The sequence below is a fragment of the Crocodylus porosus genome, unplaced genomic scaffold (genome assembly GCF_001723895.1).
Source record: "Crocodylus porosus isolate Cpor-Errol unplaced genomic scaffold, CroPor_comp1, whole genome shotgun sequence".
In the NCBI taxonomy this organism is placed as follows: Eukaryota; Metazoa; Chordata; order Crocodylia; family Crocodylidae; genus Crocodylus; species Crocodylus porosus.
In genome coordinates, this window is record NW_017728948.1 from 46,679,510 (window position 1) to 46,698,391 (window position 18,882).

The following is an 18,882-nucleotide window of genomic DNA, read 5'->3' on the forward strand; positions in this document are numbered from 1 at the left end:
TTTTTTTTTTTTTTTTTTTTTTTTTACAGTGTTAGATCTTCAGATCAGGGACCTGATTTTTTTTTTTAAGGCATCCTAACTAGTGGTAAAGAATGGGAGGGGAGCTAAGCTGTGTCTGATAGAAAGGTATTAGTGGAATTCTTTTATATTTAGGAGCATTGGTCAGCTGACTGGCATTCCCAACCACAGGCCTGCCCCCAACTCTTGAAGGACTTAAGTGCACTCCCAAAGCCAGGAGCCCTGATCAGCATTGGAGCCCTTCAAGGCTCTGGTGTGTTCCTAAGACTGGCAGCCCAAATTAGCTGATTGTTGCTGGCCACATGTTCAATTTAAGGTGCTTTGGGAACCAGCCACAAAGTTATTACATATATTTTGTGCAGTAACTTTGTGGTTTATTCCTTGTTTTATCATGCCATTAACTGCATGAACATGTGGCTGGGTTACTACTTAAGACATGGTTACCTAGTTAATCACATCTTGAGTGTAATGGCTGCCAGGGGCCTGAGAGTGACTCATAAAAAGAAAAAAAATGCTTACTCTGTTTCAAATCTAAATACCATATGCTGCTTTTATATAAAATTAAACTAAATGCTGATTGGAAATTGATCGCTTGGTCAATGACCTTCATTAAAATTATGGGTGATCCCATAATTAGTCTAGTTTTCCATGGCCTTTTAAATCTCTGGAGGCCATAACTCCATAGTTGTCACTTGTCAAAGAGAGCCTGCTCAAAATCAGAAAAATTGTTTTTGTTAAGCTTAAGTCGTACCATTAAGACACGAACCTAATAGGTGATTTCAGCCAGCTGAATAATTTCTTAGAAGTACAGGGTTTATAGTGTATTTACAGGTAATATAACATTAACTGTATGAAGTTTAAAAAAAAAGAGATGAGCATTCTTAAGGGGCTTTTAGCATGACGCGATTAACCAAAAGTGTCAGTTACTTCAGAATTCTAAAACGATTTCAGAATTACTAGCTTGTAATATAGTGTGATAGCAGAAAAGTCTAAAGCAATATGGGTGATGTTAATTGCACTTAATCCTCCTTCAAATGCTCATCCTCACCCCTAATTTGGACCAGTATTTTCCAGCTCTGCTTTTTCCTTGTAAAGTCAGAAGAGAAGTATAGAATAAGAATTTCTCTTCAGAGTGATATCTCTTTCTTAGTACTTATCTGATACTGCTTTGCACATGGTATTTTCTTCTATAGTCTGTCAATTGTTAAAGAAATATACTAATATATAAGCATATCCCTCTGAGAAACATGAGAAGTTTTATGACATAATTAAGGGAAAAGTGAAGATTTCTCCATGAAGGACTCAATCTTGGCTGATAACTTTCCCTTACAATGACACAAATTACAAAAGCTGAGTTGGACTTGGACATAGCGCACTGTTGGTAATCATAGTAAATTAGAATTGAGAGAATTAGTAGACCTGTTTAGGACAAAATTAATAGACTCATAGAAAATTAGGGTTGGAAGTGACCTCAGGAGGTCATCTAGTCCAATCCTCTGCTCAAAACAGGACCATCCGCAACTGTATCAGCTCAGCCAAGGCTTTGTCTATCCAGGTCCTTAAAAACCTCTAAGGATGGAGATTCCACAACCTCTCTGGGTAACCTGTTGCAATGAATCCATGCAAATCACTTTCTTCTCCTCCTCCAAGTGTTTAAAAATGGGTCCCTTGAGGATTTGCTCCATTTTTTCCAGGGACTGAAGTGAGGCTGACTGGTCTGGTCTGTAGTTCCCTGGATCCTCCTCCTTCATGTTCTTAGAGATGGTCACTGTATTTGCCCTTTCCCAGTTGTCTGGGACCTCACCTGATTGCCACAAGTTATCAAAGATAATGGCCAGTGGCTCTGCAATCACATCAGCCAACTTCCTCAGCACCCTCAGGTGCATTGCGCCTGACCCCATAGACTTGTACACATCCAGCTTTCCTAAATAGTCCATAACCTGTTCTTTTGCACCTGTTGGCTGCTAACCACCCCTCCATTGTGTTGCCGGGTGCAGTAGTCTGAGAGCTGACCTTGCCTCTGTGGACTGAGGTAAAAAGCACATTAAGTACTTCAGTGTTTTCTGCATCATGTGTCACCAGGTTGCCTTCCTACATTCAGTGAAGGGAACCACACTTTTCCCTGATCTTCCTCTTGTTGCAGACATACTTGTAGAAGCCTTTCTTGTTACCCTTCACATCCCTTGCTAGCTGTAACTCCAATTGTGCTTTGATCTTCCTTTTGCCATCCCTGCATGCTTGAGCAATACTCTTATACTCCTCCCTAGCAGTTTGTCCAAGTTTCTACCTCTTCTAAACTTCCTTTTTGTGTTTTAGCTCATTGAAGAGTTCCCTGCTAAGCCCAAATGGTTTTCTGCCATGCTTACTAGCCTTTCTGCATGTCAGGATGATTCATTTCTGTGCCCTCAGTAAGGTTTCTTTAAAGTACAACCAGCTGTACTGGACTCCTTTCCCTCTCTCAGACTGGCCTCTCAGGAGATCCGGGGCATTAGTTCCCTGAGCGAGTTAGTTTACTTTTCTGAAGTCCGGGGGTCCTTAGTCTGCTGCTCTCCTTCCTTCCTTCCTTTCCTCAGAATCCCAAACTCAAATCATCTCATGGTCACTGCTGCCCAAGTTGCTATCCACTTCTACATTCACCACCAATTCTTCCCTGTTTGTGAGCAGTAGATCAAGTTGAGCAGCCCCTAGTTGGCCTCTCTAACACTCGCCACCAGGAAATTGTCTCCACTCCTCTCCAAAAACTTCCAAGGTTGCCTGTGCACTGCTGTATTTTCCTCCCAGCAGATGTCAGGGTGGTTGAAGTCTCCCATCAAAACCAGAGCCTGTGATCAGGATACTTCTACTAGCTGCTGACAGAAAGCCTCGTCCACCCCATCCTCCTGGTCTGATAGTCTATAGCAGACACCCACCATGGCGTCTCCCTTCTTGCCTAACCTCCCTCTGACCTTAACCCGGAAATTTTTCAGTAGGTCTGTCTCCACTTTCATATACTGTACCTTTGAGCAATCATTCAGCTCTTTTACATAAAGACCACCTCCTCCTCTTCTCCCCCTGCCTGTCCTTCCTGAACAGTTTATGCCCATCCGTGAGAAGTGTTCCAGTCATGCTACCTGTCCCACCAAGTCTCTATTATTCCAATCACATCACAGTTCTGTAAGTGTGTGAGGACTTCCAACCTAAATATGACCTCAAAGGCTTGCTCCACATTGCTGACTTGTTTATAAACAGCATTATTATGACACTTGTAAGCTGGAAAACAATCTCTTCCTGCCATTTTAAATTATTGACTGTAGGCGAAAATCTGTAGATCTTGTTTACTGCTCAAACTAGGCAAGACTCTAAATCAGTGGGAGGCTTAGCTGAGCAGAAACTGATGGATCTGACTACTTACTGCTAGAGAGGTTAGAAACATGAAGCAGTACAAAGCACAAAACTTAGCTGTCTACAGCTGCTGTTCCAGTTGTCACTGATGTTCTAGTAAACATAGAAGCTGGACTGCTAACATTTTGTATAGCTCAGATGGAAACTCCAACTCTAGCCTTCAGAGATATTGGTGATGTGGCTACCTTTGAGGCTTTGTTTTGCTTTGTTTTTAAATAGACTAACTTGGGAACATTTGCAGGGATGGACAAATGCACTTGAAAAAGGGAGGCAGAACTACTGTTCTAGTGATACAAGCCCCAACTTTGACCCTGAATGAACCTGAGTGCGAGCATAGGCTCATGTGAATATAACAGTTGAATCTCTTCCTTTGATACCAATACAACTGTTGGAGCTGTCTCTACTCATAAACACCAAATAAACAGAGAAACAACTGCAAGAGGCTCAAACACCCAGTAGTGGCTCAGGGGAAGAGGCAGTTTTTAACTATTCTACTGTGCTCAGATGCATGCCCAGTTGGTTTTTCAGTGCTGCTGTCTGGCCTACCAAAAACTTTCTTCTGAAACGGTTTAAAAAATCTAGTTCAGGACTCAGAAGTTTTGCTACAAGGGTGGCTGGGACCATGGATAGTAGGCAGTCAAGAGTGTCTTGCAAGCTCATCATCATGGAATCATAGAAAATTAGGTTTGGAAGGGATCTCAGGAGGTCATCTAGGCCAACCTCCTGCTCAAAGCAGGACCATCCCCAACTAGGTCACCCCAGCAAAAGCTTTGTTTAGCTGGGTCTTGAAAACATTCAAGGATGGAGATCCCACCACCTCTCTGGGTAACTGTTCCAGGGTTTTACTGTTCTCCTAGTGAGAAAATTCTTCATAATATCTAACCTAAACTTCCCTTGCTGCAACTTGAGACCATTGCTCCTTGTTCTGTCATCTGCCACCACTAAAAACAGTCTAGCTCAATCCTCTTTCAAACCTCCCTTCAAGTAGGTGAGGCCTGCTATTAAATCCCCTTTCAGTATCCTCTTCTCTAGACTAAATAAGCTCAGTTCCCTCAGCCTGTCCTCATAAGTCATGTGCCCCAGCCCCCTCATTTTTATTGCCCTCTGCTGGACTCTCTCCAATTTGTCCACATCCTTTCTGTAGTGGGGGGCTCGAAACTGAACACAGTACTCCAGATGTGGCCTCACCAGTGCTGAATAGAGGGGCATAATCACTTCCCTTGACCTGCTGGCTACAATCCTACTGATGCAGCCCAGTATGCCATTAACCTTCTTTGCAACAAGGGCACACTGTTGGCTCGTATTCAGCTTATTGTCCACTGTAACCCCCAGGTCCTTATCTGCAGAGCTGCTGCCCAGCCATCCAGCCCCCAGCCTGTACTGGTGCATGGGATTGTTCTGTCCCAAATGCAGGACTTTGCACTTGTCCTTGTTGTATCGCACGAGATTTCTTTTGGCCAATCTTCCAATTCGTCTAGGTCACTCTGAATCCTAGCTCTACCCTCCAGTGTAGTCCCCCCAGCTTGGTGTCATATACCATCTTTCAAGTCGTTTGAACAAAACTGGCCCCGGGACTGACCCTGGGACACTCCACTTGATAATGGTTGCCAACTAGACATCGAGCCATTGATAGCTACCCTCTGAACCCGATGCTGTATCCAGTTTGCTGTCCACCTTACAGTCCTTTCATCCAGCCCATACTTTAAAGTACAGCCAGCTCTCCTGGACTCCTTTCCCCCTTCCAACTGGCTTTTCAAGGGATCCTGCCCTTGGGTTCCCTCAGCAAGTTGAAGTCTGCTTTTCCAGGTCCTTAGTCTGCTGCTCTCCATCCTTCCTTTTCTCAGGATCCTGAACTCAATCATCTCATGGTCACTGCTGCCCAAGTTGCCATCCACTACTACATCCCCCCACCAATTCTACCCTGTTTGTAAGCAGTAGGTCAAGAAAAGTGGTTGGCCACTCCACCACTTGCACCAGGAAGTTGTCCCCAACACTCTTCAGAAACTTCCTAGATTGCCTGTTACCCTGCTTTATTACCCTCTCAGCAGATGTCAAGGTGATTGAAGTCCCCTGTGAGAACCAGGGCTTGTGATTGGGAAATTTCCACTAGCTGTTTGCAGAAAGCCTCATCTACCTCTTTCTCCTGGTCTCGTGGTCTACGGGAGACATCCACCACAATATCACTCTTGTTGCTCTCCCCTCTAACCTTAACTCAGAGACTTTCAGCAGGCCTATCTACCGCTTCATACTGGAGCTCAGAGCAATCATATGGCTCTTTTACATAAAATGCAACTCCTCCACTTCTTCCTGCCTGTTCTTCCTGGGCAGTTTGAACTCACCCATGACAGTGCTCCAGTTATGCAAGCTATCACACCAAGTCTCTGTTATTCCAGTCATGTCACAGTGTTGTGACTGTGCAGGGACTTGCAGTTCTTCCTGCTTGTTTCCCAGGCTCCATGCATTTATGTACAGGCATCTGAGGTAGCTGGTTGATTGTCCTGATTTTTCAGGAAGTATGACAACACCTCCCCTATTGCCCTGTCCTACTTGCTCTTCCTCTAGGTTTCCCACTTTCCCATTTACCTCAGGGCTTTGGTCCCTATCCCCCAGTGAACCTAGTTTTAAAGCCCTCCTCACTAGGTTAGCGAGCCTGTCTGCAAAGATGCTGTTTCCTCTCTTCATCAGTTGGATCCCGTCTCTTCCTAGAAATCCTTCTTGAAACAACATCCCATGGTTGAAGAAGCCCATATTCCTGCTGGAAACACCACCTGTGCAGCCAGGTATTGATTCGCAGGATGCACCTGTTCATGCCTGCCTGGCCCCATCCCTTGCCTAGAAGGATCAAAGAGAACATGACCTGAGCCCCAGACCCCTTCACCCTTGCACCCTGTAGTCACTTTTGATCCAGTCAGGGTATCCCCTGGCAGTATCATTGGTGTCCACATGGATGAGCAGCATGGGGTAGTAATCAAAGAGCTGGATGAGTCTTGGTAATCCTTCCATGACATCTTGGATCTGGGCAAGCAGCAGACTTCCCAAGACAATAAAGGACTTGTAAAATGTTTAAAAACTACTATGAAAATTTTTAACTTTAGTGATTTTAAATTAGAGGAGAAATGCATGTACTGGTTAGCTATTCTGATAGTTTTCTTTATGCCTGAGCATTTTATGTTACCATTTTTTCTGATTTACATTGTACCTTACATAAAAGAACACTAATTACTATACTGACCAGTTGAATAACCATCTTTTCCCCCTAATTTTCTTAAAAATTAATAGTAACAGTAAAATTTTGGGTTAGATAAGAAATGAAATCTGTGATTTTTGACTTGCCTGTCTGTCTGTGGTATGGACCACTTTTCTTAGTAGAATACTGTATATGTTACAAAATTAAAATGAAATTTCTGGTGTCCAGTTGTCAAAAGCCTTATTGCCATAATGTTCAGACATCACAAGAGGTAGTATTGATGATGATGGTAAGAGATAGATCCGTGGTTGGGTAAAGTGGTGCAGATGCATCCCCCTTTGATTCCTGCTTCACCCTAGCTTCCTGTTCAGGCAGTGCTGAGGGAGTCATTGACTTCATGGCTGATTCCCCCAGGTTTATTAACTCTCTGGTCTTTTTAATGGTTGTGATGTTCCGCTATTCAAATTATCCTTTCTTCTGTAATTTTATTGTCTGTTAACCATTCCTGGAAATGTTTCTCTTCTATTTCTCAGCCCCACAGACTGTTTTTAGCTCTGGCTAAAAAACTTAACTCAGATGTAGTACTATTAACTCAAGTATAGAAATGACTGACAGTGAAGCATTGGAGGAACTGTCAAAACGTTGAAGACAGATAGACTTTGTTTTATGAATCTGAAGAGATGTCCATGCAACTAGAATGACTACAGGACTAATGACACTGTCACAGGGTGGGGCCCCAGGAGCGGCCGTGATCTCTCCTGCGCCCCTACCGTGCTAAGTTGCTCTTCTATCACCCTCATCTTGCCCGCCACGTCTTTGCTGTTTATATAATATTAATGGGAGGCTGCCCTTCCTGGGCTTCTCAGAGCCGGTGCTCGCGTGCCCAATATACTCGCCCCTCCCGGGGTTCTGTTCACCCTCTCGCCCTTTTCCGGGCTTCTCTCCTATAAACGCCCTTTCCGGGGTCTTTCCACTATACGCGCCCCTCTCCCAGGGCCCCTCAGCATGTCAATATGTACGCGCCCTCTCCATTGGGCCTCTCAACATGTCAATATGTACGCGCCCTCTCCGGGCTTTCTGCCCGCGCGCTCAGCCCTCTCCGGCTAATCGCGTGCTCAGCCTCGTCGGGCTTCTATTCTGTACGCGCCTCGTCTCTGTCGGGTCCCTATCTACACGTCCGCCCCTCTCCAGGCTTGTTCTCGAGCGCTTGCCCCTCTCCGGGACTTTTACCGTGCGCTCGCCCTTCTCCTGGACTCTGTGCTGGTAGGAGGCCAGTCGCTCACCCTGGAGCCTCCTATTCTAATCTGCCCTCCCTGGGGCTTCCTCTTCCCATGTGCCTGCCCACTCTGGGGCCTACACTGTGCTTCTTGCGCCCCTCGCCCTCTCTGGGGCCTATGCTGCGCTGGGCAGAATACCGCCCCCCCCCATGGGGCCGGGGTCACGATACCACACCACACACACGCGCCTCTCTCCGGTGCTCACCTGCAGTGCCAGCTCCAGCACCAATCGCTGTGCCCTCCCAGGGCACCCAGGAACACCCCCCACTCCACTGGGGAGCTCCTAATGAGGCCTCCTCCGTCCCCTACAGCCTCTCCCAGTCCTCCGGTATTACACAATCACTACAACAACGAACATAAAGCCATGAGCCTACTGGCTGTAACACAAGATCAGCCTACCAGCCATAACGTAAATTCGTTGCCACCTTGGCTCTCCTTCAAAACCTCCCTGTCAGGGTCCTCTCCACCCTGTACCATGATGCTGGCGGTCAGGCTGCTCTGCTCGTCTCTGCTTTGTCCTGCTCTGAAGCAAGACTTTCCCTCCTCATGCCATCACGCAAGCGATCAGGCTGCTCTGCAGCAGAGCTCAGGCTGCCAGAGGGGAACTGCCGCTAGGCTTTGGCCTGGGCTGTTTATAAAGGCCTGGCCCTGCCCCCTTCTGGTCATGTGACCAGCCTGGCTGCTCCGACAACCAACACCTGTGCTGTCTCAGGGAGCTTCAGCAGCCCTTATTCCTAAGTCAGTAGCAGGCATCCTAGTGCCCTGCCACACTTCTCCCCTTCCCGGGGTTGAGCCTCCTTAGGAGTGGGGTACGGGAGTGCCCCGCAACAGACACAAATGTTTTTGACTGTTTTTTGCTTAGTTGTATTTTTTTTTTAAATTGTATATATAAAATGTAGCAAATTAGAGATTTGATTTTGAACTGAATAATATAGTGCTGGACCCCTATGGTATTAGCAAAGCTTGTCAGATCTCTTTAACTGGACAAAAATGAGCTGTGTTATATATCTGTGCCCCCTTTTCAAAATCCTGGATCCACCCACACTGATGGTCTTTTCTTCATTGGTGGTCAAAGGCCTTGGTGGTCAGGAACAACTGAAAGATACTGCCACGTCTCAGTGCTGTTTATATAGGGTACATCTGCACAGAAAAATGCAGTGCCATGCCAAGACAACTGAGCAAAAGCTGGACAAGCTACCTGAGAAGTAATATGTTTGACTTAATGTGGCACACCACCAGATTAATTGGCCCCAGTGAGAAAGGAATTTCTCCAATGAAATTCTCCAAGAATTAGCCCCAGTGAGAAATGTTATTTCTAGATTATTTTCCAAAATAGTTGTCTGTTTCTTGCTTATCTGGGAAAACCACAGTGAAGTGGGGAAAATCGGGAACTTGAATGGTTGTCCAGTGCGCAGGACAATGGATAGTACCACTGAGGGAACGGTGATTAATTTTAGGTGTCTGAAGGGCCTACAGTATTTGACAAGAAACCAGCTTGGTAGTTTTGTGCTAATGTCTTTGTTTCACCTAAAGTGCCTGAAAATAATATTTCAATGTTACCACTTAACAGATGGCTGATTGTATAACTTGAAGCCTGTGTTTTCTGCTTTTCTGACCATAGCTAAATTAAATAAAGTCCCAGTCTTGCTACCTGTCCATTTTTTTGGAACTCCAGTTGACTTCAGTGAGAGTCCCTCTCATGGAGGGCTTGCAGGATTATGCCCTAAATAAATAAAGACCAGCCTTATCTAAACTAACAGCAGTCTGGAGCACATTTTGACTAACATCACTTACAGCCTGGAGATGTGGTGGCACTTTTTCCTTTCCCCATTTATATCTGGACCTCCATTTAACTTTGCTCTGTACTAGTCAAAAACCAACATGCGAAGATAGTGAAACTACCCCAGACATCATCCTTCGCAAAGAAAACCCCTTCATGATGCAAGGGAAGGATTCTGGATCAGAAGATGAAATGGTGTGCAGACTTCCTGACCTAGAAAAAGATGACTTTGCTGCTCGGAGAGCAAGAATGAATCAGCCCAAGCTTACAGTGCCCTTTAATCAGTTTTTATATGGACCCTATACAAATAAAGATAAAGGTAAACTGGAAGGTGTTAAAAAGTCATCTCAGAAGGAAAAACAGGAATATGCAAGGTGTGCACATACTACCTTCTCTCTATTGTAGCAATTAATCCTATTTGAAATTGCTTGTTAACTGTGACAAATTTGGCCCACAACTTCAATAATGGGGCAGGGAAATAAGCATCAATAAAATCAGCGCAAGTGTAATGTTTATTAAGAAACAAAAGAAAACCAAAAACCTCTTCTGTGTTTGCTATCCACAGTATATGAGAACCAGAAAACAAAATGAGGTAGGAACTAAATATAAACAAAAGGAAATAAATTACTCACTTTCATTGTCAGAGCCAAGAGAAATCTACCAATGGACACTATAAATAGTGATAAGTAAATTTAGAATTTATATGTCTTAAGGCCATTTTTATTGTATGTGATTTTTTTTTTTTTTTTTAATCTTGCTGGGTGTTTTAATATTCTGTGGGGTGGGGGGAGGTCCCAGTTCTGCCACTGATTATGTTTGTGTTGCACCCTCTGAACTAATTAAGGTTGAGCCCATATAACAAACTAGCCAGTTGCCCATTGACTTCCCCAACCTCTGTCTGCTCCTCAGTGCAGCTTCGGAATCATGGTGGCACTCCTCCGCGCTTGGAGCACTTTGATTGGCTGTTTCCATCAGCCAATCAAAGTGCAAATAAAGTGTTATGGACAGACAGACTGACTTAGGCTTTGACAATATTAGAATAGTAAACATTTAACATTATTTTAGGAATGGATAGACAGAAAATAATAATTCTCCACATATTCTAGTTCTGCATATACTGTTTTAAAAAAAAGCTAAGCATGCTATACCAGTTTCTGTTAGACAGTCATCTTCTGCAGAACATATGCATATCTGTTTTATTTCATGGTACACTGTGAAGCGGATATAGATGCATAGATGTGTTGTGTATACTATCATCTTTTCATTTGCATATATTTATACTCAACTTCCATATTGGTATTTAGTCCTAAATTTGAATTGCTATAGGTAGTAGTTGGAGAGTCTAGTAAGAAAATGTCTACCAAAGGTGTTCACACTGTTAATAATCTCTAGTAGTTTAAGTTGTTTTCAGTCACATAAAATGTGCCTTCAAGTCAGTAACAATACAGTTGTTACCACTTATAGAGGTTAGTTCGACATGTAAGTAACATTTTGGAAGGATATCTGGAGAGCATAGAGCATTGGATACAAAGACTTGGAATCTTGCAAAGGTTATAGATGTTAGTACTGGTTAAAAGAAAAAACAATCAGCCCTGGCATGCTTAGAAACATAAAATGGGAATTGGTACTGTAACCACATAAAGGAAATCTCATTACTGTATGAAATATCTTTGTAGTAACTGTGGATTTTTTGGGAAAAGCTAGAAGCTATAATCATGTAGTGTGTCCACAAGATAGCCTGGATGAAACAGTCTCAGATTCAACTGATTCCACGTTTGCCTAAAAAAATAAATAAGCTGTCTACTTTAGTCATCATTTCAATTAATGTTTTTATGCTCTGAACTTCCATTATTGACACTCCATTTATCATTGTCTACTTCCTCAAAATGGCTTCTCTTGCTGTTTTGGAATGTGCATAAAATTAGAGGAAACCAGATACATATGACACCAGCGAGGCAAATTGTGACACATAAAGAGAACCTATTCCTGCAATGTAAGGACAATGAGTCAAAGGAAGAAGAGCAGGTGAAAATGCCTGATATTCAGAGCGATGACCTGACTAAACAGAAAACTCAAAGTAACCTTTCTCAGCAGCAAGAGTCTCCAATGTTTATGAAAGCCTCTATAACGCAAGCTGGTTTGGAGACATGGGACAGACTGAAAATGTCAGGAGAGACCAGGTATGTTCTTTTCTATGGGTTGAATAGCAGCATGGAAAATACGTTAATTTTATTTGAGTCTCTCGTATCTTGAATATGCCATTGTTTCAACCTGTGTTTTCAGGTAGTGTTGAAAATTCAAAAACAGATATGTATATGCAGAATTGGGGAAAGCACTTAACCAAAGGTGTGTTTATCCAGGGAAATGTTTGAAAATAAGCCAGAGTGTGCATTTAAAGAGCTGTAGTTCTGCTGTGTTAGGTCCTTGTGTGAACAATCAGAGTAAAGAATAAGAAAATGCCTTTTTGGTAGTTTGGAAATAGATTGATCTGAAGTAGGCTAAGGTAAACTGCCCAAAGACACTAAGTATGTGCATAGGGAAGAAGAGCAATTCTTGTGGAATTTCCTTATGTAGACAAGCTCTAACACATGCAGGCAATTCAAGATGCAAATAGCAAGCGATATGAATGCCTCACTTGCCTACTTTGGAGCAGGCTGTAGGATCATGGGAAAGTAGGGCAGAAAGGAACCTCACAATTTTCTAATGGAATGTACTTGCCTGTGCAGACATTTTTTTCATAGATTAAACTAGTTATTGTGAGATTTCAGTCCTAATTAGGCCACCGAACAAATTGTTCTTTGGTGGCAGAGATAACAGTAGAGTCTTGTACTACTGATTGTCAAATACTAGTGGTATGCTTCAAAGTAGACATCCAAGCCAAACGTAGACATCCAAACGTATGCTGTGGTCAAGGTCTGAATATGATGTGCCTCATATCTTGGCAGTGTAAGAGTGATGTCGTAGCCATGATGGTTTAGAAATTATGCGAGAGGCAAAGATTTCTTTAGGGTGATGTATTTTATTGGACCAGATATGTAGTTGGGATAGAGTTAAGCAAACTGAGGAAGAATGCCTTACATTTGTAAGCTTACCAACTTTATTTCAACTATGTAGTTGGTCCAATAAAAGAGATCACGCTAAGAAATCCTTGCCTCTGTCATACTTGCTATCTCATTCACAAGATTTTAACTTTTTCCAAATTGAAACTATGAAAGCCTGTCTAAGCAATATTTTAGATTCCACTGAGAACTCATACTTTTAAAGCAAGATTGGGATTCTGATGGTATGGACACATGCTATGTTTGTAGTGCTACTAAGAACCTAGTGCTAGCAAAAAGTGAGTATGCGGACATTCATTCCATTTGTAGCATCACAACAATAGTGGATCTGCCACAAAAATGTTCCGGGTGTCTCTTGGGGGGCGGCTGCAAAGGATTAACCCCTATCATGCTCTGGCTGGAGAGTGAACCTTTGCGAAAACTTTGTAGCTCTCTAACCATGGGGCTGAGCTGTGTGAACACCCCCAAAGAGTTATACCTTTAGCACTACAAATGACCATGTGTTCATAACCTCAGTTTCAATTTAATCTCCATGTTAGTTTCTACTCTAAAATTTGACAAAATGTATAGTCCATGTTCTATCCCTTGCCTCTGTTCCCTGTGTTTCAGGGTAACATGTTGGCAGTAGTGTAACAAGGGGTGGGTGAGCAAGTGTGAGGAGATGCACAATTGAGGGCCACCATTGCTGCCAGTCTACATCCACTGCCGCAGCTACTGTAGCTGCCCAGGGTACAGAAACTGCTTATTATGTCTCTGCTTTTGGATGGATGTTTTGAAGAGAAGAGCAGCCCCTGTTTCCATATACAAAGCAGCCATTATGTGGTCATCTACTATATAGTGACTCTACGCCGGGGTGGGCAAAATGTGGCATGGGGGCAGATGTGGCCCACCAGACCATTCTATCTGGCCCGTGGGGCCCCTAAAATTTTAGAAAATTAATATTAATCTGCCCTGGGCTGCCTGTCACGTGGTCCTTGATGGCTTGCCAAAAATCGGTAAGTGGCCCTCTGCCCAAAATAATTGCCTGCCCCTGCTCTACTCTATATAGTAGTTAGGTGGACATAGTTAACCAAGTGCAACCATAGCTTGTTCATTGGAAGAGCTGTGTGTGTGTGTGTATCATAAACTGCACTTGGACATGCTCCCCAAAGTTTTCTTGAAAGAGTGATAATACCTGTTGCCTTCCTGCTACTCTCACTGGACAAGGCACTGCTTTAATCTACATAGAATAACACTGATGCTTCTGAAGTGAACTTCGGTTCATGAAAGCTTGTGCTCTATACAAGTGTCTTATTTAGTTAGTCCATAAAAGTGAATATCTACCCTGCCTTCTCATTGGTACTCCTGACATGCACTAAGATATCTGTACTTCCTTGAGTTAAAAATGTAAGTCTTTGTCTTGTTGGTGAAGTGTTTGCAGTGGTCTTGGTTTTTGTTTGTCTTTCTAATTTCCTTTGATTCTTTTGTTTCTGATGATGACTAGTAAAGAAGACCTTGTATGTCCCCCTGATCCTGAATCATCAGCTAAAATTGCAGCAGAAACAGTTGTTCATGATGATTTTGCTACCTGCAAAGCCAGAGCTTACAAAAAGGCTTCTAGCCCTAAGCAGAGGTTTGTGCACTTTGGGCCAGTGACTGAGATTGATCAACAGAAATGGGAGAAGCTCAGCATTGCTAGAGCTGCAGCCAGTGATGAAACAGAAGAGGAAACTGGGAGGGAAAGTGCTAAAACTGAGATTTGCACTGAATCATCTCCATCAGCTACAGTCTGCAACCAGAAGTCCATTGGACATACTGCTGAAGTATCTAGGCCACAAAATGATCCCAGGTATTTTGTGTTATTTAGGAAACAGATTATTGAGTGTGAGATGAAGCCTCTAGTCACAGGATGCTGACTTGCATGGGGTACATTGCAGAATGTAGTTAAGAGCTTATCTATGCAAATCATCTTGTTCAGAATTTATCTGATGCCTTCATAGTATCTAAGAGAGTAAAGATCATGCATAGCAATGTTGTGCAAGTTTATTTTGAAAACTCACACTGGAATTTCTGATTAGTAGTTGAATCACTAGTTCCACTGCGTATCTTAGCTGTTAGCCAATCTTCTGTTTTCTTGCATTCCATGAGCTTTGCGTAGTATGGTACTTGTGCATCTGAAGTCATAGAGCAACTCTCGCTTAGGTTTCTGGCAATACGGATTATTTTTCTTTTTCTCTTGAAGACTGCCAGTTAAATTATTTTCATTTCAGAAATCTTTTGAAGCATCCATATTAAAATTCAAGCTGTAGTGATACTCAGACCTTTGTTTGTTTGTTTGTTTGTTTCTGGCATTAAACTAGAAAAGATTTATAATGTTGATAAATCAAAAGTATTAACCAGAACTTACATTTTGCTTTATTTTTGCCTTTAGATTATCTAACCCTTGAGTCTGTTGTCATAGCAACTGTTGCTAGTTGATATAATTAGCACATTATTCAGCTATGTTTAGATATTTGTAAACGTTTGGAAAAAGATATCAAAACAAAATGCATCTCTCTTTACCTCTTTCTTCTGTTTCATTTTATCTGATAATGTTTTTATTGTTCCTCTTCCCCCTACTCTCAATCTCATTTTTACTAGTGAGGTAGCAAAGTCAGGTACAGATGAATATTGCAGCGGAACCCCGTCATCTGTCTCAGCTGCTTGTGTCGTCCCTCAGAAGCAAACTCTATGCAGATTGAGTGAAAGGCATGAAAGCAATGAGGAAGAGCTTGATGGGAGTTTGCCAGAAACTGAGAGAGATGATATGATGGTTAGAAGGATGGGAGCTTTTCAGAGGCATTCTAGGCCAATTCGTATGCATAGTCCTCCCACATCAGTGGGTCATCACTCGGTGCAGCAGCAAAAGGAGGTAGCTCATAAGAAAGATTTGAAGACTCTGCAGAAAGCAGAAAGGTCAGAGAATGAAAGCCAGCAATGTGAGCTTTGCACCTGCTTTGTGTGTAGTGCTAAGTGGGTCAGTCTGTAACATCGCCTTACTTAAAAACAAAAAAAAAGCCTGAAAGATGCATTTTACTCATTCTAATATTCAAGCAGCATGTGTTCAGTTCATGAAATTACTTACCAGAGTGTATCCTGTGACCATGAAACAGCTTGTTTCTTTCATGATACATAAGAATCTTGACTTGTTAATTGCCATTTAGCATGAACATGGTCTTTCATCTCTGGGGGGTTTTTTTTGCAGTCCATATCTTTCCTCCATATTTTATGCAGGCTTCTGAATGAGGAATTACTTGCATACAAGTAAAGGCTGCATAAAAATATAACCCCTTGCCTGCTTAAAAGTACAACATGTATTGTGCTATTCAACATAGAAGCCTCTTGTACGCAGTTCCTGTTCTGCTGCTGCTGCTACACATGTTAGTTTTCCATCATTTTTTAATTGTTTTCTAAATAATAGTGCCCAAAATTGCCTCAGCAGCAGTTTGCCCTTGAATTACACAACTGAACATTGTCATGGAACACTTTCACCTGTCTCTATGGGCTGTACTGTAACAAGAGAAGAGAGCCATGTGAAGCTGAAATATCATGATCCTATTAGTGGTGGAACAGAACACAAAGTGAAATTTCCAGACCCCGAGAAAGATGACATGATGGCCAGAAGAACAGGGGCTTTTCTAAAGCATACCGGACCAAGTGCTAACCAGTTCCTTCCAGTTCCATTTTCAAAGCAGCAGAATAGCCAGGGCACAACTAAGGAAACTGTAAAGACTGAAAAGAAAGTGAAGAGGTAAGCAAGTCCATTCTGTACTGCTAGTTTCTTTCCTCCTTGTACTTGCACGTTGGAGGTAGGTCTCACAGTTGGCATCTGACACATGTTTATCATACGATTTCCCCAGGTTCATTAGATAGGATTTATTAGAAAAAGAAAAGAAATGGAAGGAACAGAAAGCCTTTTATGTTAACTCCCTTTGCCTGAAAACTTACCTTTATAGGTTGACTGTTCTTATATTTACCCAGTGTCCTTGAATTTTCCTTGAAAGGAACTGGAACTGTCTGTCAAGTCCAGTGTGGTGATTGCTGTAATCTAGGAGTGTAGTATAGGTCAGGGCTGTCCAACTGGTGGCCTTTAGGCTGCATGCAGCCCACAAGGTGTTAATTAATGGTTCCTCCAGGTTCTTCCTTCCCCTCCTTCTCCCCCCACTCCCATCACTACAGGTGCAACAGTAGCTGGGGTCTCTGGGCTGCACTTCCCTTCCTCAAGTTTCTTCCTCCGAAGCTGTACAGCGCAGTGAAACCCTTGGTGCAGGCAGAGCCTGTGGCTCAGTTTGCTTGCACAATGCAGTGCAGCAGGGCACGCATGCAGTACTTAGGGGGTGGGGGAGCCCACGTAGTGTGCAGGGGAGCTGTTGTGCAGTGCACAGGGTGTGGCAGGCTGTAGCTTTTATTGGTGTGCCAGCACAGTGTTAAGCCCCTGGATGGCCCTGGTATAAATTGTTTGGAAATAACAGTCTAATGATGGCCATCATTTGGAACTGGAGCACTAGAATCTGGGGAATTAAGAGAGTAAAAATAATAATTAATAAGTATTTCTCAACCTCAGCTCTCTCCCTGGTAAGGCAAGACCTCTCCTGACTCCAGGTGGGCTAGCTGGTTTATCTGCTTTGGAATTTTCTTGCGGTTTTGACTGGCTCTTGGAAGCAAATATTCTTTTTCCCGTGCTTGTTGCTGTAATGTTGGAGTTGTGTGGATCTTTGGAATTTCAGAACAGTGCACTCTACCCCTGGGGAGGGGAGACAGCTTTCCAGGGACTCCCTGAATATTTCTCCCCTTGCTCCCCTTAGCTTCCAAACTTTTGTCCTCTTCCGTAAAGTCAAACAGCACCATTGTCAGTTAACTACATAACGGGTTGCACATCCCTGGCTTGTTACTGGTTCACTGCTTGTCTAACCTACCCCATGCAGTAGTTTCTCTCTCTAAAAGGGACTACTAGTTTCTTCTGTTCCTATCCTGGTTCCAAGGTTTCTGGGCAAGGAGTCAGGAGGCTCTGTAGTAGCCATTTTAGTGATGGCTTTTTTGGTAGAGAAACTAGAGGTACAGACAAGGATTTTGAAAACCAGGTGGACAAATGAGGTGGGGGGGAGTTAGAAGGGCTGTGGGTAGAGTTGGGGGGTTCAGTAATAGTTGTCTCCAGTTAAATTACAATTAATTACTTAAGCACATTTTGGGAAAGTTTTTTTAGGTGCTAGGGAATTAGGAAAGAGATTACTGTGTCCACTGATTAGGGAAGGATGGATAATAAATGAGATGGCTTGGTATCAGGTACCAAAGAGAAGAGGTTCTAGGTTTGGCTCTCCTGTAATCGGGATTGAAGCCTAATCAAGATTGGAGAAGTGGCTCCAGATGAGCAAAGCTACATGGAAAGGATGGAGACTGGACGGTAGTTTTTTTTTTCTGCTGCCTAATCAAGTGTGACCCAAAACTGAATTCTGAAGGGGTTTGCAGTTCAGCTCCTGGGCAGTGGTAAAAAAGTAGAGCTTGCTCATGAAAAAGGAAGAATAAGTATACAAGAGAAGAAAAAATCACTGCATCAGTAGATGGATCCCATTTCCCAAGTCCTGTCCCCATGTACTGCAAACTTTGTTAGAAGAAGAAAAGTTTGTTTGTTGCCAGGAGGGGGGTGAGTGAGGTGGCTGCATTGGTGTGCCAAACCCAGCACACTGTGCAGCCCTTCCATGCAACTGGAGTCCCAGGGCTGGCAGGAGATGCTGGGAGCTGGGCAGGGAGCAGGTACATGAAGGATTAGCAGCCCTTTCCTGCACCTGCTCCTTGCCCTGCCCTCCATACCCAGGGTCCACCTCTGGCCCCAAGACTCCACTTGCACCTCACCCTCATTCTCTGCCATAGTCTGAGGGGTAGCATGCTTCATCTTGCTTTACAAAATCCTAGATCTGCCCCTACTGTTTGCAGTGGGACTGTGTAGTGGTTTGAGACCAGAAGAACTGAAGCTAAAATAGATTACATCTTCTGGCTAGAGCAGAAGAACTGAAAAAGAAACAATTAAATATCTAAATTGAATTGTTTATGCCCTTAACTCCTTAGTTTGCAGATGTGTACCTACTTGTTACTTTCTAGTCCGACACATGCAAAATACAGCCTGCAGGCCATTCTATCTGGCCCACAGGGCTCCTCTGAAAAACA

The 18,882-nt window shown here is 43.2% G+C and overlaps 1 protein-coding gene across 1 annotated transcript in view; it reads left to right on the forward strand.

Annotated features, from left to right (window-relative positions):
* Positions 1 to 18,882, forward strand: part of LIMCH1 (LIM and calponin homology domains 1) — a 279,812-nt gene that overhangs the window by 201,305 nt on the left and 59,625 nt on the right. The window contains exons 10-14 of the mRNA XM_019552844.1: positions 9,733 to 10,017; positions 11,569 to 11,823; positions 14,186 to 14,530; positions 15,322 to 15,636; positions 16,163 to 16,471. Coding sequence (XP_019408389.1) covers positions 9,733 to 10,017; positions 11,569 to 11,823; positions 14,186 to 14,530; positions 15,322 to 15,636; positions 16,163 to 16,471 — 1,509 coding nt within the window. The remainder of the gene's footprint in view (positions 1 to 9,732; positions 10,018 to 11,568; positions 11,824 to 14,185; positions 14,531 to 15,321; positions 15,637 to 16,162; positions 16,472 to 18,882) is intronic.